This window comes from Cygnus olor, chromosome Z (genome assembly GCF_009769625.2).
Source record: "Cygnus olor isolate bCygOlo1 chromosome Z, bCygOlo1.pri.v2, whole genome shotgun sequence".
NCBI lineage: Eukaryota > Metazoa > Chordata > Aves > Anseriformes > Anatidae > Cygnus > Cygnus olor.
Window position 1 is genome coordinate 14701607 of NC_049198.1, and position 23351 is coordinate 14724957.

The window sequence follows — 23351 nt, forward strand, 5'->3', positions numbered from 1 at the left end:
GACCTGAAGCTACAGCTTGGCTGCTTTGCAGTGCTGTTTCAAAAAGCCTTTCTGAGGTACTAGTAAACAGTGAGTGGGCTGAGGAAACAACAGATAATCAGTTTTATTTTTTCCCTGAGTGTTTTTTTAAGAAAGGGTCATGTTGACCAGGGCCTGAGGTCTCCAAGACAGCATTTGATAGGACCCACTTGTTTGTTAAGGGTCTGAAATTCCTGGTTGGTGCCCCATTACCAGCAATCACGTGTGTGTGATAGCTTTTGTTTTCAATTTTTCTGAAGAGTAACATATCACAACAGAAAATGAATCTCTCTTATCAGCTGCACTATTTACACCATGCTCACAGAAGGATCTACTAAAAGGGGAAGAATTTTTATTATTTTTTGTCAAGCTCTTGGCAGCACAGACCAGTAAAGGGAGAAAGTTCCCAGAAACTAGGTTTTGATCCCCCATACAGAAAACAGCACCAGAATTTTGCACTTGCTGACATGCTTATGACTTTGAGCTAAATGTGTCCGTATGTACTTTGGTGCCAGGGTGCAGTGAGGGCCAGGGGTTTCCTGGGGCCTGCCGAGGCTCCCTGGGGTAGCAGAGCAGGGCCTACCACCGACCAGGCCCTGGGCACCTCCGTGGGGACAGGGATGGCCAAGAACAAGTTGTCAACCCAAGGGTGGGGGTCCCAGTCAGCAAGGGACGTGGCCAGGCAGGGCAGGCACTGATGGTAGCCCTGTGAAGGCCAAAATGTGCTCCTGGGACAGGGGCAGGGTGGGGGAGGCCTGTGTGGGGCTGGCCTGGGACATAAGTGTTGTTGGTGCTCTCAGACCCTGACACCTGAGATGACCTTTATGCCCTCTTAGAGGATTTGATTTGTCACCTGAATATTATTCTAGGTGAAAGCCTGGAAGTTATGGAAGAAACAACTTCCAAAATCAAAATGGGAATGTTACAATATCTCTCTACAGTATCTTCTTGGTTTCCTATGAGCTCATTTGTGTCCTATTAAAGACTTCTTCACCCTCAACTTAGCACATAGCTGGGCTCTAGGAAGAAAAAAGTAAAGGCAATGAAGCTTCATGTAAAAAGTAATGTTCTTTATGTATCGAGCTCAAAGCATTTTCAATTATTCCTGAAAAGTGTCAATATGGATGGTTCTGATCTACAAGATCAAACAATGCAGTGCTAGAAATTAAATATTAGGATTTTATTTATATATATATATAAAATACACACACATGCAGAATTTTAAAAATAGAAGAGGTAGGTTTAATTTAGCCTGCTTTTAGACATCTATAACAACAACAACAACAAAATTGTATCTGGCCTAGTCACATCCCACTTCTTTACAGTCAGCTCAGGAAGACAGGCACCTTTAGGGCATGACTCACCTGGCCTGTTTTTAGGAGTCTGCTTAAGACAAAAGAAATCATGCCTTCTAAGGGTTGGTTTCTCTATTCCCCTGACTAAAAGGACAGTCAAATATGACTACCATAGAATCTGACATACACCTTTAGAGGCATCTCACTCCCAGAAATCAAGGAAGATCAGCTTACCCAAACCCCTCAACAACAGAAGTCTTCAGACCTACCCACACAAAAACCCTCAGAGCCATTAGAGCTGTCTGAAAGACCCTTTTTTAATAAACTCACCCCTCTGAGCAGAGAGTTTGTTAAATACACTTAAGTTTTAAGTGACAGACAATATTATTAGTAGCATCTTTATCCCATAAAATGTCATCAGAGCTGAATCAGTTCTGTCACAGATGCACCTGAAGCAGCTGTTTTCTGACACAGCTACCTAAAGCCTACTACTCAGGGCTCTCTAAGCAGAAAATGTAATGGATCTTTTCTCCCAAATATGTTGAACTGGAGCTATCATGAACACCACACCTCATGCTGCTGTTGGAGGTGCATCCCTGAGTGTCAGCTGAGGAGCATGTTGGATGGCAGTGAGGTCTGCAGGAACCCAGCAGGAACAAGCACCTGATGTCACCTCCTGTTTATCACTCAGTGGGAAAATGGCACTAGGAAAAGCATTGTTACTCAATCTACTGTGCTGGCTTCATGCGCTTAACTTTCCATGCACATGTATCTTGCATATGTGTTTGATAGTCACCATTTGTTTTGTACCAAATTCTTAAGAGATACCTACCTCTCATATAACAGCTGAAATAAAGACAGCAGGACTCAAACATTTAGTGCCTTTTTTTTTTTTTCTCTTGTAGCTGTAATAGGAAACTGAAACTGCAATAAATATGCAAAGGCTCTCTCTTAAAAGTTATCCAGGTACAACTGAAACCTGCACCTACCCCACCTTCAACTTCATGGAAGCAAACTCTGGATTACCCCTTTCTGGAGATGCATAAGGACAAACTTGAACAATATATATATATATATATATATATTCAGTTCTATTCTATATTTGGTCAAATTTTGCATTCTACATTACAATTGCAATGACTATTTATACAAAAGCACAGAACAGCAGCTGCTAATTGTCCAGCCATTGAATCATGCCTCAGCTGTTAAGCTGTGGTAAGTGTATTCTATGTACACTCCACATACTGTTGTGCTAGAGAAAAATTAGATATGCTGGGACGTTGTATGGAACTTCTTGCGTCAGTGAAAAGGCTCATTATATTCATTTTGGATAATGCCTCCCTCTTTGACATTAAGAACAAACAGGCAAGATTTTTCTGTGCAGTGGAGAAGTTGTATTACTGAAACAGCTGTCCTTTGAGAATTGGTAAGGTCCACGTGACCCTGGTTACCCTGACAGATTCAGTTCAGGTGTTGCTTCATCTTCTCCAATTATAATTTATGACCCAAGGCAACAATCCATCAAACCAGATAATGTTACTTGGAGCTTAAAATGGCAGAAGAGGGTAGGCATTTCCTACCACCAGTGAACAGGAAAGCTCTATCATTACTGAATATGTTATCACAGCAGCAGAAGAAAGCTTATTCCAATAAAAAAAGATGTATGTTACAGGAAACATTCAAAAACTGCAGTCTTTGATGTGAGGGTTGGGGACCCCGTCACAGAACATAGCAATGAGTCTCAAGTCATTGCAAGTGCCATCCTGACTGCACAGAAACCAACAGCAAAACTCCCACTAATTTCAGCAAGCTGAAAATTTCCTTTGGATTCAGGTTATGGCTGAATCACCACCTTATTAGTGATCAGCAGGTGATGTCTCCCTCTGTGCAATAATGCTCAGCTGTAAAACAGAAACTGTGGGAGTTATCCCCATCAGCAAGAGATAACAATGCAAGTCTTAATATGAACGCTCACACAGCACACAACCACTCTGAGACTAGAGGTGTCAGAGAAACAGGGGCAGTCAGGGAGCCATCATTTGCCTTCTGTTTGCCAGGAAATAATTTTATCTGGCAATTTGTTATGGTGAGAAGCATCAGGGAATAAAAATCCCCCCATTGCAGCAAACACTGCTAGACAGTCACACTGAAGTCATAGTCCTGTAATGAAAAGCCAGTACTGAGGTTAGAAGGCCATGAGCAAGAAATCTTCAGTGCTTGTTGAGGGTGAGGAAGTCATTCTGAGTGATTATTTCCCTACAAGATGTGAACAGCAATATGAAATAAGGGTACAAAAAACAGAAGCCAGGGACAATCAAATTTGCAACCCTCCCCCAGACCATTGCCATCATATTAGTATAAATCTTCCATTGGGAAAAAAAAAATGTACAGAACTACAAGAGCAAATCTATCTTTTTATTAAAATCATTTTTAGTACATTTTAAGCAAGAAAATATAATGCTTCATTGTATTTAGCTGAAGGATTCATTGCTTCTCTTCCTTGAGCTCCATCCAGTTGAAATTAGCTACTGTAGATTTAGGGAGATTGGCAGCATCCCAAATGCAGGGGTATAATACCTTCTTAAAGGGGAAATAATCGTTTCATATACAGCCCACTCCCTGCTTCCAAGTGACTCTGCCCGGCTTCTGGGTAGGTGTGACAGTTATGCATAAGGCACATTATTCATGGATGGACACTGGATGCTTCCCCCCCCCCCCCCCCCCGATTTTCATTGTTTTGCTGACTGCTGGTGGAAAAAAACTGACTTTCAGCTTTCCCCTGCTTGGAAGGCAGGTTTCTAATCCTCTGTTTTGTAAAATCCTGAGCCTAGGGCTCAAAACCAACAAACAAACCCAGAAAGCAAACCCTTCCTCCCTTCAGTTACACCGATTTAAAAAAAAAAAACTCACACTTTTGAAGAAGACTTCGCTCAATCACTGTGTATTTGTGGTTTTCAGTATTTTGTATTGCTCCCTGAATCTGCATGGTGAGTGCCCATACGTGTAGCCTCTGTCAAGAACCTGTTAGGTGTCAGAGGGAATGTGCAATGATGCTGAAGTGCCTGATTTGCCCAGCAGGCACTCAGCCAGCAAAATGACCAGGGTGCAGAGCAGTCACCAGTGCAGAGAGGGAGCAACAAATGGCTGAGGAAAGGAAAAGTCTAATCCAGCACCAGGGAAATGAGAGGCAGCACTCCCCTTCCTCTGTGCCCATCTCTCACTTGCCTCCCTCTGCACACGCAGAGTTACTGACAGTGAGAGCAGTATCCCCATATCTCAAACCCCACATCATCTTCTTGAAATAAAAAACCCACTGCCACCATTTTCCCACTAAATGAGCTCTATTTTTTTGCATCCTTTTTGATCCATTTGTCCTTTCATAACCAGTCAAGTTTTCCCCAACGTGGCTCAGCCCATGCGTAGTGGGATGTTGGTGGTGGCCACCAGGAGAGACATCGGTTTACCCCAGGCAGCGCCTCTCCTCCAGCACCTCCAGTTTGATGCCAGAACACTTCATGGCTGCCAGCATGCAATAACCAACTGTCCTCCTTCTCCCTGTTGACTCCATCTGGATGCAGTGAAGCCGTCTGTCTTCTTTGGGACACTGGTAAGGCATCAGGCAGGAGCACTGGGTCCGCGTCTCTGGGAATGAATGTGTTGGAGATTTAGCTGCAAACATCATAACTAAAAACATTTTGTAGTGTGACAACATTTCAAAAACAAACAGGAGGGCCTATAGTGCATGCACTAGGTGATAGGGTATTAGGAGTAGGGACAAGAAGTTTTAAATACCAGGTTTTGCAGCAGTGGCCTATACAGGAGCAGAAATATACTATCTAACTATTTTTATCCACTGGTTTTCCCTGACCTTTCTTCTAAACAAAAAGATATTAAGTTGACTTTCTGTTCCCAATTATCTTTGCACACAATGTTGCTGTGAAATGGAGTCTTAAGGTCCGTATTGTGTCAGCTCCTATTTCATTACAGCTCCCTTTATGAATGTTAAGCTACCTGCTGCTGGCCTGTGGTAAACTCAGTCCTGCCGGTTATTTCATTACCCATTTCTGATCTAATCAGATTCTGACTCTTTATATTCTTTCCCAGAAATTCCCTAGGCAGGAAACCACCTTTCTGCCTTTCCTCTCTGAAAACATATGAAAAACATGCATTTCCCTCAGTTTAGCTGCTTTCATATGGTACCACAGTATTTTCTGCCTCTATGTTGATACTAACTACTCATTCTCAGGAACCCCAAAACTTCCTTTTGCTAAATGTTTGTGCATATTCATGGGAAAGAAGACTTTTGTGAAGACAGTGAGGAGGAGAGTCCAATTCAAACCTCTTGAGTACCCCAATGAAAACTTATTTAATGTATTTTTTCTCCTGGTAGTCTTGCTCACCATCATTTTTGCTTGCTGAACTGGGCTTCTCTGTGAGTCTTTGGAAAAAAAACAAACAAAAAAAACTGAGGTAATGCCACAGGATCCAGCCTTAAGCCAATTTCACAGTGGGAACAGATCTAGACTTCTTACAGGCTCTGGAAGAAGTAAGCCCAATGCTTTTTTAAATTATAGCCACCTACCCAAGAGCCCAATGTGTCTGGAGGCTCCACCACACTGTGCCCCTTGAGTGGCATGCCTGGTCCTGACCCCTGCTTCAGCCCCACAAGGAGCAATACTTTGTGTAGTACCTTTAAGCCACCTACTTCAAATCCTGTGCTGCATAAATCATTTTGCAAAATGGGGTTTTAAGATTGCTTCCCACCGCTGTTGCTTGTTTTTTCTTGAGCAGCCAAGGTGTGATAGGGATCGTGTTTGTCTCTGGAAGCAAGTGGAGGAATGAGCGTGGCTGCCACTCAGACTTTTCCTGGCAAGTGTGTGATATGCGTGGAGCCAGCCAGCACCTCAGACATTTACAGGAAAACCCACTGCTCTTATCACCCGGTTACAAAGTAAATAGCCAAGTTGCACAACAGTGTTTATAAAATAATCCTCTTAGGGGTTTCACTAAACAGCTTAGCTAGTTCACTAAAACTCCTAATAAACACAGCTTTCATGTATGGGTATTCGTAATTTTTACCATTAAAAACGCATTAAGCCTGATGGCCCCTGTCTTGCTAAGTAGTTTTATGATTTAATTTTATAATTTAATTATATGGTATAGAGGGTGTGGCTCAGGTTTACTCCTGAAGCACAAGCTGATGATTTTAGTAGCCTCACAGGGAATAGGTGATAAAATTGCTGATTACATCTCTGTGATTGCAGATTAAGTTCCCTTAATCTTCAAGTTCCTTTTGTCCCTTACTGATAGGAAGTGGCAACACTACACCACTTGTGCCTAAGGCAAAAGGCACATACCTGAGTGTAACACACGTTAGCAGGGACATGGGACTGACCACACTTCCACACTCCTCTCACCATAAATTGCTGAAATAGACTGCAATGCCTGTAAATTCTGTTCTTAGAGCAGTGAAGGAGCCAACATGTTTTATTTTCAGTGCCTGAGAGCTGGGATAAATGCCATCATTCAGAAGCCATACCTGGACAGTACTCCCAGTCATAGCAGGTGTCATAGCCGCAGGGCACTTTCTTCATGCTATTTGTGGAGAGCTTTGCCCTTTCAATAGCCCAGTGTATGTTGGTATTACCGAGGCAAGGGCCAGCATGCAAGAAATGAAATGACTGCTCTCCAAGGCACATTTCAGCTGAATATTGGCAGCTGGACTTCGTCATGTTCTGTTCAGAAACAGCATGTAGTACACAGATGTCTTCTGAGTAGTGGCTACCCCAAGGAAAAAGAAAAATTATTTTAGTAGGCTATGGACCAAGTCCATGCTTCTAAATACTCCACCAACATAAGATGAAACACAGAAAAGACATGGCCAGGTTGGATATCTGTCTAAAGACCTAAGGCTGTCCTAGCTACTGCAGTAACTGGACCTTGGGAAGCCCCTGACACAGGACAGTGCTGCAAGCTGAGGAAGGTTTGGTCCCATCCAAGAGATAGGAAGTGAAAGACATTCCTGCGCAAGAAAACAGGAGATGCTGTTGCCTCCTCAAGGCACAGGATACCTGCACAGACCCTATGTTCTCAGCCTGATAGTAGCCCAGCTCATATTCAATACATGCTCTTCTTTCCATCTCCAGCCCCACACGACCTCCACTCTGGCCAGCCATTTACTAAAAATCCTCCAGGATAATCCTCTATTAACTTAAAGGCTCAAAAGTCTGTGCAGATTGTGTTCTGTGAGAGACAGTAAATCCAAGTCTTATGTGTTTTATATGATTTTGAAGTCTGAAATATGCAATGTATTTTGCAGCATGTTCACCTGAAAAATGTGAATTTAAAGCACAAGGAGTAAGACCCATTATAGGGAGGTGATGACAGTGCCTAGGAAATTGGAGGAAAAAAAGGAAGAAAAGAAAGAGTGGGGATTTCCAGTAGCAGGTGACAGTGGCAGCAGAGTAGAAGGACAGACTATGGTGTGCCATTTGGTTAATGTCATTGTTCATTTATTTCATAAACCTATAAAGAAGGCTGTAATTTGAATATAGAGGCATAACTGGCTAGTATCTGAACAGAGACCAGTAAACTTGAGTTTGCTGTTGCCTTTTGCTAGTTTTTGTTTTGTGCTCACAATGGACTCTCTGACTGTCACTGGGGAAACGGTGACTTTTATATTTCTAATGAAAGCAGTTAACTTACCCACAGTCCTCTTCTGGAGACATACAAACACATTCAGATCCAACCTGTTTTTGACCTGGATCGCAAAACCCTCTAATCTTAGTTTGTTCATCTGAAACAAGGGAGAGTTCTTGTAACTAGCAACAAAGTGAAACAAAGCTCTTTGCAAGAATCACTGCAAAAACTTGTACAAGAAGTTTCAACAGAATGAATTCTCCTACTTTACTTTCACAAAGCCATGTTAATACAGCTGTTTTTTTTCCCCAATAACAATGTCAGCATCTCAGCTCCACGATTAAAGTGTACAATACATTGCAACCAAGAATTTTGAAAAAAGTAAAAGCAAAATTAATGAACAGTTGCTATACATCTAAAGAAACAGTCAGTTGCTTCCTAGTTCTAGCTAGCTATAATACAACATTATGTGGATACCAGCACTATAGGAACAGTAATGCATTTGCAGAGATACTAACCTTTTTCACAGGTAATATGTCTCAAAACAGGTGGGATCCACGACAGGTCTTTTCCACAAGTGTACTGTTGTTGACCAGTGACTATAAACCCAGCCTGGCAGCTTAGCCTCATGGTTTCACCAATGTCATAGTGTTGCTTAAATGGGGAAATTGTGACACTGTCAGATATCGGTGGCCTGAGGCATACTGCGGCTATAATAAACAAGAAAAAAATATCTTGTTTTCATGGTGTAGGGATATTTACAGCAAGTCATAATGCCTCAGTTGAAGAGCCATGAAGGCACTCACAATAACACCTAACAGCTGACTGACATTCCAAACTAATATTTATCATAATTAAGTCTAGAAATTTTCAGTGCACTGTCATGTCAATGTATTTTGTAAAAATACTTTTCAATCAATTACTGAATAATTACAATGAACTTCTAATGTATGCCAGTAAGAGTAATTTAATTTTAAAGTTTGTTAAAAATAAGGCTGGCATTTACAGCGTATTTTAATCTTTCTTTTATAAATTAAGTTATAAACAAAATAATTAAAATGAATGGCATTAGAAAACTCAAAAGTATATTCAGGGAAATTATTTTGATAAAATGAACACTAAATAATCAAATTACACTGAGTTCCAGCAAGCTGTTGGAATCTTTTCATTTAACAAGATCAGCTCAGTTCTGATCCATAACTGTTGACTGGACTGTAAATACTTCAAGGCATTGATTTATTGTGGGGATTTTCAAGGCAGTGTAAGAAACATCATCCATTTAATATAAAAAGTGGTAGTAAGATTCCTCCAAGAACACTTTCTTCAGCATAACTGTCAAACTTAAAGATTATCTATGGAAGTCTGGAAACAAGAGATGAGTCCTCGCAAAGATACTTAAAGCTAGATGAGAGAAGGGCCTTGCAACATCTGAGTGTTTTCTGAAGCAGTTAACATTGCAATATTCTTACAAGGCACATAACAGCAACACTTTTGAAAGAGGAATGATGTAGTGACTCAGCAGGCTTTTGCCAAGTCTAGTGTGAATGATTAAAATACCTTCTTAAAATGCTACCTCTTCAGATATCATTACAGATTCTTTTGTTAAAACAAATTTTGTGTATTTTTCTTCCACCTGTTTTGTTGCAGGGCCAAATTACTTTTCTATTTCTTACGTTGGCATTCAACTACTTGTTGTGTCCAGGTTTGGTCAGGCAGACACCGAAGGAACTGATAGCCACTGAGGACATGACCACTCACACAGGCTATTTCAGCTTCTTCCCCGACATCATACTGGTTCTTTTCATTCTGCCAGAACAAACAAATGAAGTAAAAAGCCTACAGTAATTAAAAATAAAAAATAAAAATCTGCAGTAATAAAAACAGACATTAACAAAAGAAACAATGACAAAAGCCTGATATTATGCAATTGAAATAAGTGCTTGCTTTTCCCTCTCTCAAACAGGAGTCATCCATTCACCTAAAGAACGTTTGTCTGGCTACACTAATTAATGCCATGGTTACAAAAGAAGTATTCATAGACCACTGTTTGAAATTGATTTCGCCTTGCGTTTGGTTCAGTTGATAGTGGACCCTGGTGAACTGCAGTCCCACAACACACCATGTACACAACATGCTCACTAGCACACTATGTAGCTTGGGTATTGGCCATTCCTAGCAAAGAAACTATAAAACTATATATTAAAAACAAAACAAAACAAAACAAAACAAAACAAAACAAAACAAAACAAAAACTATAATAAATAAAATAAAGTAAAATAAATAAAATAAAAACTATAAAATTTGACAGCACTGCAACTACTGCATTTTCCTTCCATCTTTCATTCTTACCCTTATAAATCCATTTTCTGGTGCGTCTGGCCTGGAGCATCCAGACTCAGGTTCACCAGTTATGATATCCTCTTCTCTTCTTGCCTCATCATCATTAATACAGGGAGCCCCTCTGAAAAGTAAAAAATTGCTGTTAAGGATACATTTTAAGCAGTCACTAAGAAGCAATGGCAGAATGTCAGAAGCTTTGGACAGGAATGCTCAGAGTATTTTCCCTGTAAAAACAACAACTACAAAGCAGATAGCATGGTCATAACCCAGCTGCTGCTATCAGACAATGGTTAAAGGAGGCTGGTTTCTATCAGTGTGGAGCTGTAAAGCTTGGTGTCTGAGATGAGTTAAAAAGAATCACACGGTCCATTGCTTTTCATCCTCTCCTGTCTGCTCCAGAACCTCCTCTGTAGTCATTACAGCAAGAATGATGAAAAAACGTGAAAAACCTGACTCATTTTCTCATTCTGCTTTTTTTTTCCAAGTAGAGAAGATGAACCTGTATAAAGTCTTGTTCTTGAAGAGGTAAGAAATTCAGCAACTTTTGAGGCTAGTTATGATTTCAAGTAGAGAACTTGCAAAACTGGTACATCAGACACAATCAAAGCAGGAATATGAAAAGTTTGGTAGTTTCAGTGGAATTCTCTGAGGCATTGAGCTCAGACCTAAACTTCTAAGAGAAGAGGATGTGGTATTAAAAAAAAAAAAAAAAAAAAAAAAAAGAAACTGCAAACTCCTGTGAGTGGAAGTAGATGAATTCTCCATGACTTTGGACAGGAAGTCATACAAAACAGCTTAAGAGAGCTACAGTCATACTTTAGTATGTAATTCATCAGCCATTTTCTATGAATAAACAATTAATAAATCCAAACTTGAAGCAAATTGCAATGATTTTCAGACATTTCCTTTTCTCAGCTCCTTCCACAGATGTTCAGACAGAAGATCTGCCTGTCTCCTTTCTTCTTAGTAGTCACAAAGCTGCCCTGGAGGGCTCTGTAACTCTGCCTCATGACTACGGAGATCTTTTGATCTACCATCTCCTTACTTGTCCATGAACACAGAGACATGACAGTCCTCCTCTTCTTCTTGTTCACCCTTGCAGGGCTTTCCACCATTCATCGGGGATGGGTTATTACACTCCCGGGTCCTTCTTCTCTTGAAGGAAGTGTCACATGGGCTCCATTCAGACCAGCAACTCCAGCGGCCATCTACAGCAACTGCAAGAAATAAAAGAAAATCCCGTCTTTTGAGAAATCTGTATCATACTTCTTAGGTCACATATGAGAGGGTAAATTCATGACAGCCATTTCCAGAGGATTCAGCCAAATTCCAGGTGTTTCATAAGAGCCTAAAACACACCTTCCCTTTCAGTTGTGTGTGCAAATCACATTTAAACCCAGAAGCAGCTTGTTTTCTACTTCTATTGCACACAGAGATGTTTGAGTTTTAATGGTACCAACTACCATTTTAGATAACTCGTGAAATGATGAGCTATCAAATTAGATATGAGTTCTAACACCAAGTCTAAACCCCAAGTCTACCTCCCACACAAGCTAAATTAAAACACTACTGTCTTTTTTTACCCACCAGGGTATTTCGTCTGTGCCATCATGAAGGATTATATAAGGACTTTTATTTACATGTCATTTCATTTCTGCATAATATATATTATCTACATTCATATCTATAGCTGCATACCTTAAATTGTTCTTTTCTTTCTGAGGTCTATAGTTGCCTGAATCACTTTTCCTTCTGCCCTCTTTTGGTTCTGTATTACAATAACAATAATAACAGTAACAATAGTAGTAATAATATACTGAAAGTCTCTTCTCTTTTCTATATGTATGTCATTAGTGTCAAAATCATTCAAAAACTGCTTTTGTGTGAAATTGTTCTTTATTATTTTTGAGAATAATGATTATGATCCCTATCCTTAGGACATTTTAAACTGATTTTTCCTCCGACACTGTAATAAAAAATTCTTATATCCATCAGTTATTTTGTCTTAAGCATAATAGGCTATAGGAAAACTAAGGAATGAGTTTATTAATGTGTGCATCAATTATATTTGATCTCATTTTCATTCTTATTGCTAAACAACTAATTTCCTACTATCTTATTAATGTAGCTAAGGAATATTTTACCATGTCTTGTAATTTCTTCCATGAGCCGTGCCTATTCATTACGATTTTTTTTTTTTTCTAATTTAATTCTCCCTTTATTTTTATACTTTCTGATCATCACCATAGGACAAGAAATGCCATGGATTTAGTAAGGGAAGGTTATATCAGATTTATCTTTGACAAAATTGCCAGGGGATTTTCAGGTAAAAGGTATGATGGGAATTTATGATATCATGTGTGTTTTGGAAAAATATGATAAGGATATAAAAAGTTAACATCAAGGACCTGTCCCAGAGTGCAGCTGTGACCAGCTCTCCCCCACCTGGCTGATGCTTCCCTGGCCAAAGACTTCCTGGGGTTTTAGAGGGAAAATGAACAAACCAATGCTTATCCTAATATCTTGCTAAACTCCAGCTGTCTTCTGTGTGTGCTATCCAACAGATAACATCATTGTGGTTTTAGGTTGTGCATGCCCCGCCTACAGAGTCTGAGCACTGTGAAAAGAGCAGCCCAGAGAGGAGCAGGACAGGCTGTTTTAGGGCTAATCTTTCAGCATTTCTGCAATGGTCTCAGCTCTGTTGGCAAGAGCTTCTCAGTTATTCTAAATTCAGGACTACATAACATTGTATTAAGAAAAACAATTTTGATAGGTACTGGAAACATGTTTTGGAAATAACATGGGAGAGAAAGATTCAGGTATTAGACAGCTAATTGCATGAAACATTTATATGCTACATTTATTAATTTGTGCATCAATAGATGCATTTATTATTTTGCAAATAATTGCATGTATAAATTTATAAACACATTTCTAAAATCATTGAGGTTTTGATCACCTCCCTGGTCCTGCTGGCTACACTATTCCTGATAAAAGCCAGGATGCCGTTGGCCTTCTTGGCCACCTGGGCTCACTGCTGGCTCACGTTCAGATGAGCATCGACCAACACCCCCAGAGCCTTTTCCTCTGCTCAGCTTTCCAGACACTCTGCCCCAAGCCTGTAGCGCTGCATGGGGTTGTGGCCAAAGTTCAGGACCCGGCACTTAGCCATGTTGAACCTCATCCCACTGGCCTCTGCCCATCGACCCAACCTGTCCAGGTCCCTCTGCAGGGCCTTCCTTTCCTTCAGTAGATCGACACTTCCACCCAGCTTGGAGTTGTCTGCAAACTTACTGAGGGTACACTCAATTTCCTCACCCAAATCATCAATAAGGGTATTAAGGAGGATGGGCCCCAACACTGGCCCCTGGAGAATACCACTGGTGACTGGTTGCCAGCTGGATTTCACTCCATTCACCACCTCTCTCTGGGCCTGGCCAGACATGTATCATGACAGTATCACTCCACACACCTGAATCATAACCTGGAGCACGGATCTCACAGTTCTTGCCGTAGGTGCCAGCCTGGCACACACAGAGGCACTCCGTCCCAGAAAGCATGGGCTTGCCGTTGTTGGGGCATGGGGCACACTGGCACGGGTCAAACCTGGCTGCGTATTCCCTCAGGGCTCTCCTGAGGTTGCGACGCCTGGTCACGGCACACGGCACGTTCTTCACCAGGTCCACAATGGATGACACCTGTAAAACAGCTATCCAGTTAGCACTTACCTTCAGTTTAGCTATGTGCCATACCTTGTATTCTATACATGACAAAGGAAAGCACGCACTGTTTTTTATATCATGCTCAGGTGTGTGTGCACATATAATTTATATCACACACACCACCATCCTGATTTAAAAGACAGGAAACATCTGCATAGCTCTATGTAAAATCAATGTTTTTCTTACCCTTCTCTTACCTCAAAGTCAATCACTATGGGATTGTCCTTTGTTGATTCCAGCCATGTTGTGAAGACTGGATGCCCTGGAAAAGATCCCTTTTTCTCCCAGGCCAGAGCTGCAGCGAATTCTGACCTGCCACCTTTGACCAGAGAGATGGACTGTTCAGCTGACTCCAGAATGGAACCTGAAAGGAGATTTCAGCACAGAACTGTGAGAAAAAGGCCTTCAGAGACAGTGGATGTAACATCAACATTACAACAAAAAATGTTAGAAAAGATAGAAAGGAATATACTATCTTTAATTTTATAAAGTTATCCTTGGAAGAAAGGAGTCTAAGCTCACAAAAACAATCCTTATTCTGTTCAGTGGTGTGTCATAGTTTGCCAAAGAAGGATGTGCAAGACTCTCACCACAGAGATATAACTATACAGAAGACTTGTGGAAATTGCATGGGATACAGAACGCTCCTCTAGGCAGGCTCTTTAGTCCCAGAAGTAAATGTCTGAGTAACTGGACTTGATCATAGAAAGAGCGTAAAAGCAGTGGAGGTGAGGAAATCCCTGTTTTTAAGTGATGCAGAACATGACTCTTGCCATTTTTGCAGAAATTATACCAGCTGTCTGCAGTTTGAGACACGTTGTTGGGGGCTTTCTGCACCTAGATGTCTGCCTGGCATGAGGAGGGTGGGAGGGAAAGGTCAGGGAGCATTATTACTGCCCAACTCTCTCAGCAGCCCTGAGCAACCCCTAGAGAGGATCAGGGACTAGGCTGCGATCACGTTTCTAGTTGTGCCCATTTCCCACTTCGGCACGCCTGGCTCTGGGGCCATGGGGGATGTTTGTCAGATCCATGACCGCTGGGAAGAGCCAGTGACACTGGATCTCAAGTGACAGTGCTCCAGAGCAGAGGATGAGCACTCCTACATCATAATTTCTTTTGCTAGCATATAGATGTTTCTGATGCTTGCTTCAGGGAAACAGTGAAATGCTGGTTTCTCTGACCGTGGTAGAAGAGCATTGCTAATTCAAAGCTGGGAGGTCACCTGGGGTGCCTTGTTGAGGGGGGTGGTATCTCTCAGGGTAACTAACAGGATAACAGCCCTGTTATCAGCACAGTCACCTTCATGTTTCACAGTCATCTTGTTTGTGATGCATCTGGTATTGACTTTCTTCCTCCTTATGAAGAGCACACGCCACGATGTTTCTGTTCGGATACAGTCCATTGATTCATCCTCTGTCAGACCTAGAAATACCAGAGCAGCAGCTGCATCACCCTGTGTTACATGACCACATCATGCCCTAAGGCTCCTGCATCAAGGTGAGCCACCACAGGTCTCCCTGCTCACTGGTTTCTTTCTGACTTCTGTTCTTCACTCAAGCTCCTCAGCCACCACTGATCCCACTGCAGTGGCTTTTCTGCTCCTCATCTCCCTAGTCCCATCAGGCTCTGACCATGCTCACCCTCTTCCAAAGTCCTCCTCCCATTCCTGTCCGGGTATTTCTCCCATGTCACCTCTTCTGTGGTATCTGACATTCCTTCCTGCTACTGGTACACTGTGGAACAATCCTTTGTTGTTCACAGCCCAGTCGCACTCTCCCAAGGTGCTGCTTTGCAGAAGTCAGAGGTGGTGGGAACAACAAACCTTTCTCTGAGGTTATGGCAAAAGGCTGTACGTGTTCCTGCAGCACTTTGCGCATAGGGCACTAATCGGTCTAGAAGGAGACATCACTGCTGCAGGTACCCACTTCCTAGGTGCAAACAGCATTATACTGATTCATACCACATCGTTCAGGTATCCTCCCATATCTATAAAAGTTACAGTGATGGTGTTAAGTTTCACAGCTTTTAACCTTAGATTTCCACTTCTATAGCGTTCTTTTTTCATTTTGGCATGGGAACAGTTTCAGACTCATTTTTAATCAATATCAAAAATTTTACTGACTGCAGCTCAGAAGATAGTACTTATACCTCTTGGACCTCTGTCCCATACTGGGGTATGTTGGAATACCTCTTCCTAGTGTCACAGGACCTTGATCCGAAGGTCTTAAGAGGTGTCCCTGAACACAGTGATGTTTACCAAGTAAGGAAAATCTTGAACTTTTCAAAATAAAACATGGAATATGATTTTTTTCTTGCTTTGTATGTGGGCAGTGTGGATAATTCCTGTGTCTGTGAAAGCCCAAAGGATTTTTGTTGAGTTTACTATGTGGTGTAAGCCCTGAAACCAAGCAGTGATAAGAAAAACTGGTAAACATATCATGATATTTTTTTGTTGAGGATTACACACCTGAGTTCTTCAATTCATCTGAACTGTACTGGTAAAGAATGTCATAGGAACCACCCATCTTCCCAGCGGTGTAGTAATGAGTGCCAAAGTCATCAAATATTCTGCTGTATAAAGCATAGTTGTACTCCAGGGGCAGGTGGTTAAGTGCTTTTAGAAAGACATCTGAAAGCTGCAGATCTGACTCTTTCATTGTGAAGCTTGCAACAGAGATGACTTTATGGACTCTAACAAAGTTGGAACTCTAGAAATTTTAAAAAAAAAAAAAAGAGAGAGTCTTAATAGGTAGTTAACTGCAGAAAGTAGAGTGGCCAAGAGTATGTCCTGAACTACACTGAAAGAATTATTTCATCCTGTCTGTTGTGCTGCTTTAACCATGAGTAAATGAACACAAGCTAGCCATTGAGTTCCCAAGAGCCCTGTGAAGTTCTTGAAGACAATGCTCATTACTACTTTACGGTGTGGGAGTATATTGGATTCCAACATAAGAATTCCTAAGCACTAGAAGACATAACCTTCCAACATAAGAATTCTTAAGGACTAGAAAAACAGAAAGTAAAATGATTCCTGCTATAACAAATACACCTGAAATTGGTAAGACACCCATAAAGCTAGGAGGAAAGGCTGCAGCTCATAAACATCTGTGCGCTGTTTGAAACTAATCCTGAGTGGGTATTTTGTGTAGTGCCTCACTGTCATGAAGTCTCAGACACTATTTATCAGTCTGCTAAAACTACAACCGCAGGAATAAAGATCTCGTTCAGTTTAAGTGTCAGGCTGTTAACAGGCAAGGGCTGGAGAGTGATGAGAAGAAAAAAAGCAAAATCAAAAGTTCAGAAACTGGAAATGTCACCTCTTACATTGAGCAATCTCATGTTTAGAGACAGTTAATTCCTTTTTTTTTTTTTTTCTTCCAATGCTAAAAGTTGTCAATGTGGGAGTTTAACTAAAAAGAGAGGAGAGAAATAGAATACTCAATGAAGAAATTTATAAAGTAGCAAAGAGGACCAATAAAAAAAAAAAAAAAAAAAAAAAAAAAAAAGCTGAAGCAAAGAGATCAAGAGCAAAAGGAGTGATGGGAAACTGGAGCAAATGAGTAACATGCAGATAGAAAAAAATCATTACAAAAAAAAAGATACATGGGTTCTTCTGCTGAATTTTGCTGTGGATACATTGTTTCTGCTCCCCTTCAGTCTTCAAGCTGGCTTGGCTCAGAAGACACAAGGTAGCATCTAGATAGGGACTTTCTCCAGGCAGGACTCATCAACAAAACACGAGCTGGATCTCCGCTCTCAGCTGTGCACAGCTCTGCACTGTTCATTTCAGTGCTTTCATTTGCACACTGGAAGATAAGCTAAGGGTGCTCAGCTTTTTGCTGCAGTGAGAATAAGAATGGAAGAAATAGGGTATGTAACAGTCCCCAGGCTGTACTCAGCTCCTAAAATACCTTGTGGTAACACCATTTATAGAAAAAGGACTTCCTTTGGGTTCTGATCCTGATTTTTCAGCCATGGTGGCTAGCATTTCAATTATGATGAACAAAATTACAGGCCACTTTGGCAAATACTGATTCTAAATGCCCAGTTGGATAAAATGCTTCTGCATACCAAATAAGAATTTTTGCTTGACATACATCTCGCATTTATATTTTCTGCTACTAAAACTACCTTAAGCGCATTTCTTACTAGCAATTTACCTTATCCCATGATTTCTGTATTAAACCCTTGAGACTTGAACAAACTTGGAAGCTCTTACTTACAGAAGAAATTCAGGAAACTGGATTCCAATGTCTTCAGTTATTTCTGGGCACACATCTAAACATACTGGTAGCCCCTGGTGTCTGTGGCTATCTTGACCCATTAATACCAGCTCTTAAGACAAACTATAGCGCTGTAGATCAGAGCTGATCATTCCCAGAGATGGTCTGCCAAAAAAACTGATCTAAATCAAGTGTAAACACAAAGATAGTTCATTTATTCTATAAAAACTACTCCAATGACAAAAAAAAAAAAAAAAAAAAAAAAAAAAAAAAAAGCAGCCAAACACAAGCTGAGATGGGCTGGTGTTGAAATCAGTAGTTTTAATTAACTGGAAAATTTCTAACAAAGTAGAGTTTCACCAGAATATACTGGCTAATTAAGTGATGTTTAATTCCAAGTATTGTAAGCACAGTTGCCATGGAATTATGCCTGTCCATGCCTGACATCCCCAAGGATGGGGAAAACTTCACAGCTTTCAGCCCTCAGTTTTTGAATTGTGGTTCAAGCCATCCAACTCAATTAACTGCAGCCAAGAATACTAGGAACTTGAGCTAAGAGTCTGGGCACAAAGCCTGGTTCAAGGCCCATGGTGACTTTGACTGACTGCAGTGCACATGCTATCAGGCAGGTGCTGATGTGCCAGTTTCTGAGCTCTCTCCCCAATCTTGAAGCAACATGGAGTTCAACAAATTAGACAGCATAGGAATTCAGTAACAAAAAAGTGAAGAAAATAATGTATAAAAATAACAGCATGCAGCAGGAAGGGCAAGATTAATAAAGTGGTTCATAGTGAAGCATGTAACATAATATTCCAGCCTCACTGTAAGAGTCTTTCTGTACAGTAGGAAGTAGAGAAGAGTGAGAACTGGTCACCTGGGCTCCCTCCACAGCTCCATTAAGACACTATTCAGTGAACACACATTCATGTAGAAATCCACCGAGTTTCTCTTCATTGATACAAAAGGAGGGAAACTATCTGAGATGCAGATCTCTGTAGAACTGCTGTTGTCTACAGATATGCAAGACGGACCACCCTTGATGGTTACCTTAACATAAGCAGAAGACCTCAGAGAGATCACGGCAAAGTGGCATACTAGAGGAACTATAAAGGTCAGCTTAGCAAACGAATTATGGCAAACAAATATAAATTTTAAAGCACTGTTTTCATATTTCATCCATTCTAACATGGAAAAATTTAAGACCTTTCAAGTCACTTGGGCTTGAGACCCTGGGATGCTCATGTGAAGACCATATGCACACGGTTTAAAATATAGGTCTGAATTTGACTCCCAAAGCCCAAGTTCTCACTCCTTTTAAGTGGTTTATTTAATCTATTTAAGTGAACAATGTAAATTTATAAATTGGTCTCATATACATATAGATATCTACTGGTATATGCACCTATAAATAAACTGTATACAGACAGGTGCAGGTAAAAACAGAGGTTAAAACATACTGTACCCTGTATAATACAGTAGAGAACATGAGGAGTACCCAAGATAAAACTCTTGCCATGGACATACTAAGGTGGGATTTTAACCTGTTACATCTAGAGTCAACAGCTCTAAGCTATCAGATATTTCATGTGGGTCTCTGAAATTGCATGGCAATAATCAAAACCAACGTAAGTCCAAGAAACCTTCCTCATGAAAGTTTTATTGAAATGAACATCTGATAATTTCTGAACTCATCTAGTTCTGATGGGTTCTTCAATAAGAAGACACTACCAAAATAAACTTACCAGTTCTACAAAAGACCAGCTTGATCTGTATATAGGTATCTACGTGGGAATGAAAGCAAACAGGTTTCCAGTAGCCAGAACTTTAGTACAGATGAATTCAAACTAGAAATAATGAACTTTTTAAGCAGTCAGGTTTACTAATTAGGACAAGTTAGCAAGGTTCACAATAAAGCTTCTATCATAGGAAGAAAATTTAGACTGGTATTTTTGTAAAAGATGCATTCTAATTTTATTACAACTCTTGGGTTTCAACAGACCTTAATTGTGGTCTGTTCTATGGCCTCTGCCTGGCAGAATTGTAAACAAAATAATACTTGACCCTTTACTGACATTAAACTCTAGAAGTACGTGCATCTAATATGCCACAGTGTTCCTCTGCATTAAAGGGGCAGAATTTTATGGGAGAGGGTTGTCTATTCTTAGAAACTTTTATCTTGGTATGTTATTTCTGAGACTATTTTTTGTCATATTTTGTTTTCTGACCTTCCTTATGTTTTATTCTAGCAGTTTTGTAAAATGTAATGCCAGTGCCTTGATAATGGACAGTGACCTTTGGTAGCTCAGTTCTCCAAAACACGCAGGTGGAAACCCAAAGAAAGGAAAAAATTGAAGGCAACATTCAATTACCTTTTCTTGTGAGGCTTTTATGGCTTTCTTGAAGGAGGAAGATGATGTGACTTGAACCCGTTTCTTTCTTGAGAATAGTATTGGAATGCTAAATCTTTTTTGAGCATCATGAGAGAATGAACTACTTTGCTGATCACCATCACTCAGGTGAGTTAAATCTCTGTAGAAATGTGATTTTACATCATCCTCTTCATTTGTTACCTGGAGATTCAGTAAAGCAAACTGGATTTGCCCAAATAACAACTTGAAACAAACCAACCTACTAAACAATGAATTCTTGACATTTTCTGGAAGAAACATGCCTGATGTTTTTTAGACTTGCCAATAAACTAAAAGCTGTCCTTAAAGGAAAAAAAAAAAAAAAAGTTGAGTTAATAGGTGAGATACTTAAAGGATAAGTAGATTTATGAATAGGTACATTTTAAGGGGAAAAAAAAAATGGTAAGTGTGGATCACCTTCTTTCAAAAGATTTTTCACAAAATTCCCCAGCTTCCCTGATCTGAACCTTAGGAATAATTTTCAACAAATATTTCATCACACTTTTCAAAGACTCTCAGAGCTGCACATTACATTGATACTAGGAGTAAGTCCCATTCCCATGGCTTTTATATTGTACAGCACAAACAACTTGGTGCGTTTTTTTCCTTTCTTCTTCATTGCCTACTAGATGAATGAAAACATTTAATCCTAGGGGGAGTTCTAGAGCATACCTGCAGTGTGAGCACCCATATTGCATGATGAACTAGGGGTAGGGGAAGGTGAACAGGGGATGAACCTGCCTGATAAACTTGGTAAGTCTCAGTGGTAACGTTGTGCAAAGCAGTATTACGAAGATGACTTCAGCATCAGTTCAAAAGTAACTAATTTCCCAAAACTTGGGCAAATCCCTCCCAAGATCTGTGGGTGTTAGAAAGATTAAATTTTTCCCTTTTAGTCTCACCTAATAGGGCTGCAAAGGACCCTGAGCACTGATGTCCATCCCCCTGATCCAGTTCTGTTCTTCAAGAAGTCACATGCTTTTGCATGAAAATGCAACGGAGTTGAAAACCTGATCCAGTGACCTTTCTATACCAAAGACTATTCTAAATGTTCAAAAATAGAGGTGCAAACCTAGTGAGAGTCACAAACACTGAACATTTTTGCTGATGGACATTAATAACAACATAAACCACACAACTTTGAGGAGATGTGGGCCAATGTACAAGGTCTGGCTGCAGCGGACTTCAGTTTGCCTACAGCAGCCCGTACAGTGCTGTGCTCTGCACCTGTAGCTAGAACAGCACTGGTATCACACCAGTGTTGTGTCTATTGCTGAGAAGACCCTCCCCAAAACCCCAGAGCCAGCAGGCTAGGGTTGGGCAGGAGGTGGGGAGGGGACATCACCAGGACAGATGACCTGAACCGACCAAGGGATATTCCATAGTGTGTGATGGCACACTCAGCAATAAAAGCTGTAGAAAAATCAATAAACGCTGGGAAAGGAGAAGGAGAAGAGTGGGCTCTCATCAAAAAAGCATCTGTCCTCCTGAACAACCGTTATGTGTATTGAAGCCCTGCTTCCCAGTACGACTGAACATCGAATAGTTGTTTTCTCTCTCTTTGCTTCCACGTAGACTTTTCTTCTTTTTTTTTTTCTTTCTCTCTCTCTTTTTTTTTCCCCTCTTCCTTTTCACTTTATTTAAATTATCCTTATCTCAACCCATGAGGTTTTTTTTTTTTCATCATATTTTCAGCCTTCCCCCCACCCATTCTTTTGAGAAGGACGAGTAAGGGAGTCATGTGGTAAAGTCTAATTGGACATCCGTGTGAAACAACCACAGCAAAACAAGACTTGCTTTCCTGACTGAATATTTCTGCATGTAGTAATTTTTCATCATCACTGAACAAAACAGAAGAATAGCCAAACTCATTAAATTTTCCACTGAAGAAAATGAATAAAAAGGATTTCCTTTGTTAAATTGCTTCTTTTAAAGTAATTCTAAAATCTGAGAGCACTTGTGACAAAAATTAGCAGTTCAGATTTTCACACATTACTTGAGCCTTTTTTCGTATCCTGCATCTCTTCCTTCTCAATGCAGTAGCTACTTGTTTCAGAGAGCCTGTCATATGTATGCAGCCAGATGTTGTGCACTAACCACATTATTCACATTATTTTCTAAATATGCGTGTCTAAAAATCTAAAATATATTATCTAAAAATCAGATTCAGGGATTTTGGAAAAAATATAAGCCAGCACCTTTTTGTCCTTGGCTTTTCCTGCAAAACCCCTTCCCAGACCATGTGTTTCTTGTCTTTCTGCCTGCCAAATTCTGTATCTGCCTTCTCTTCTCTCTGCTTGTTGGAAGGGTTGGAAGGGCAACAGGCAGGATGGAGGGGCTGAAACAGCTCAAGGAGGAGCTTGTCCCAAGGCTGCAGATGACTGAAAGGGAAGCTGCAGCTGGGAGAGCTGTTGGTACAAGAAGGACACAGCAGTGATGCTGAAATGAGCTTTGGACTTGATCAGACCTCTGACTGGGTTATGTCCGGGTTGGGATCAAGACCCTTGGTATCAAGTCACAACAGAGGCATGGCCATGAGAAGCAGGAGAGAAGCTTAAATCCATCACGTTGACTCAAATATATGGCGCAGTCGGTAAAAGCAGACCAGAAAGGCACAAGTAAGCCACCCAACACCATTCAATTCATCCCATTTCCACACATCACCATAAACATGTTCAGGCCTTACCACATTGAGAAATCTTGCCT

General features: G+C 40.6%; 1 protein-coding gene across 1 annotated transcript in view; it reads right to left on the reverse strand.

Annotated features, from left to right (window-relative positions):
- Positions 1-1283: 1283 nt before the first annotated feature.
- Positions 1284-23351, reverse strand: part of C6 (complement C6) — a 29065-nt gene continuing 6997 nt past the window's right edge. The window contains exons 7-18 of the mRNA XM_040540083.1: positions 20607-20807; positions 16482-16722; positions 15314-15436; positions 14212-14378; positions 13765-13990; positions 11338-11509; positions 10302-10413; positions 9626-9758; positions 8471-8662; positions 8019-8109; positions 6853-7094; positions 1284-4955 (exon numbers count right to left, since the gene is read on the reverse strand). Of these exons, the coding sequence (XP_040396017.1) occupies positions 4774-4955; positions 6853-7094; positions 8019-8109; positions 8471-8662; positions 9626-9758; positions 10302-10413; positions 11338-11509; positions 13765-13990; positions 14212-14378; positions 15314-15436; positions 16482-16722; positions 20607-20807 (2082 nt within the window). The 3' untranslated portion in view covers positions 1284-4773. The remainder of the gene's footprint in view (positions 4956-6852; positions 7095-8018; positions 8110-8470; positions 8663-9625; positions 9759-10301; positions 10414-11337; positions 11510-13764; positions 13991-14211; positions 14379-15313; positions 15437-16481; positions 16723-20606; positions 20808-23351) is intronic.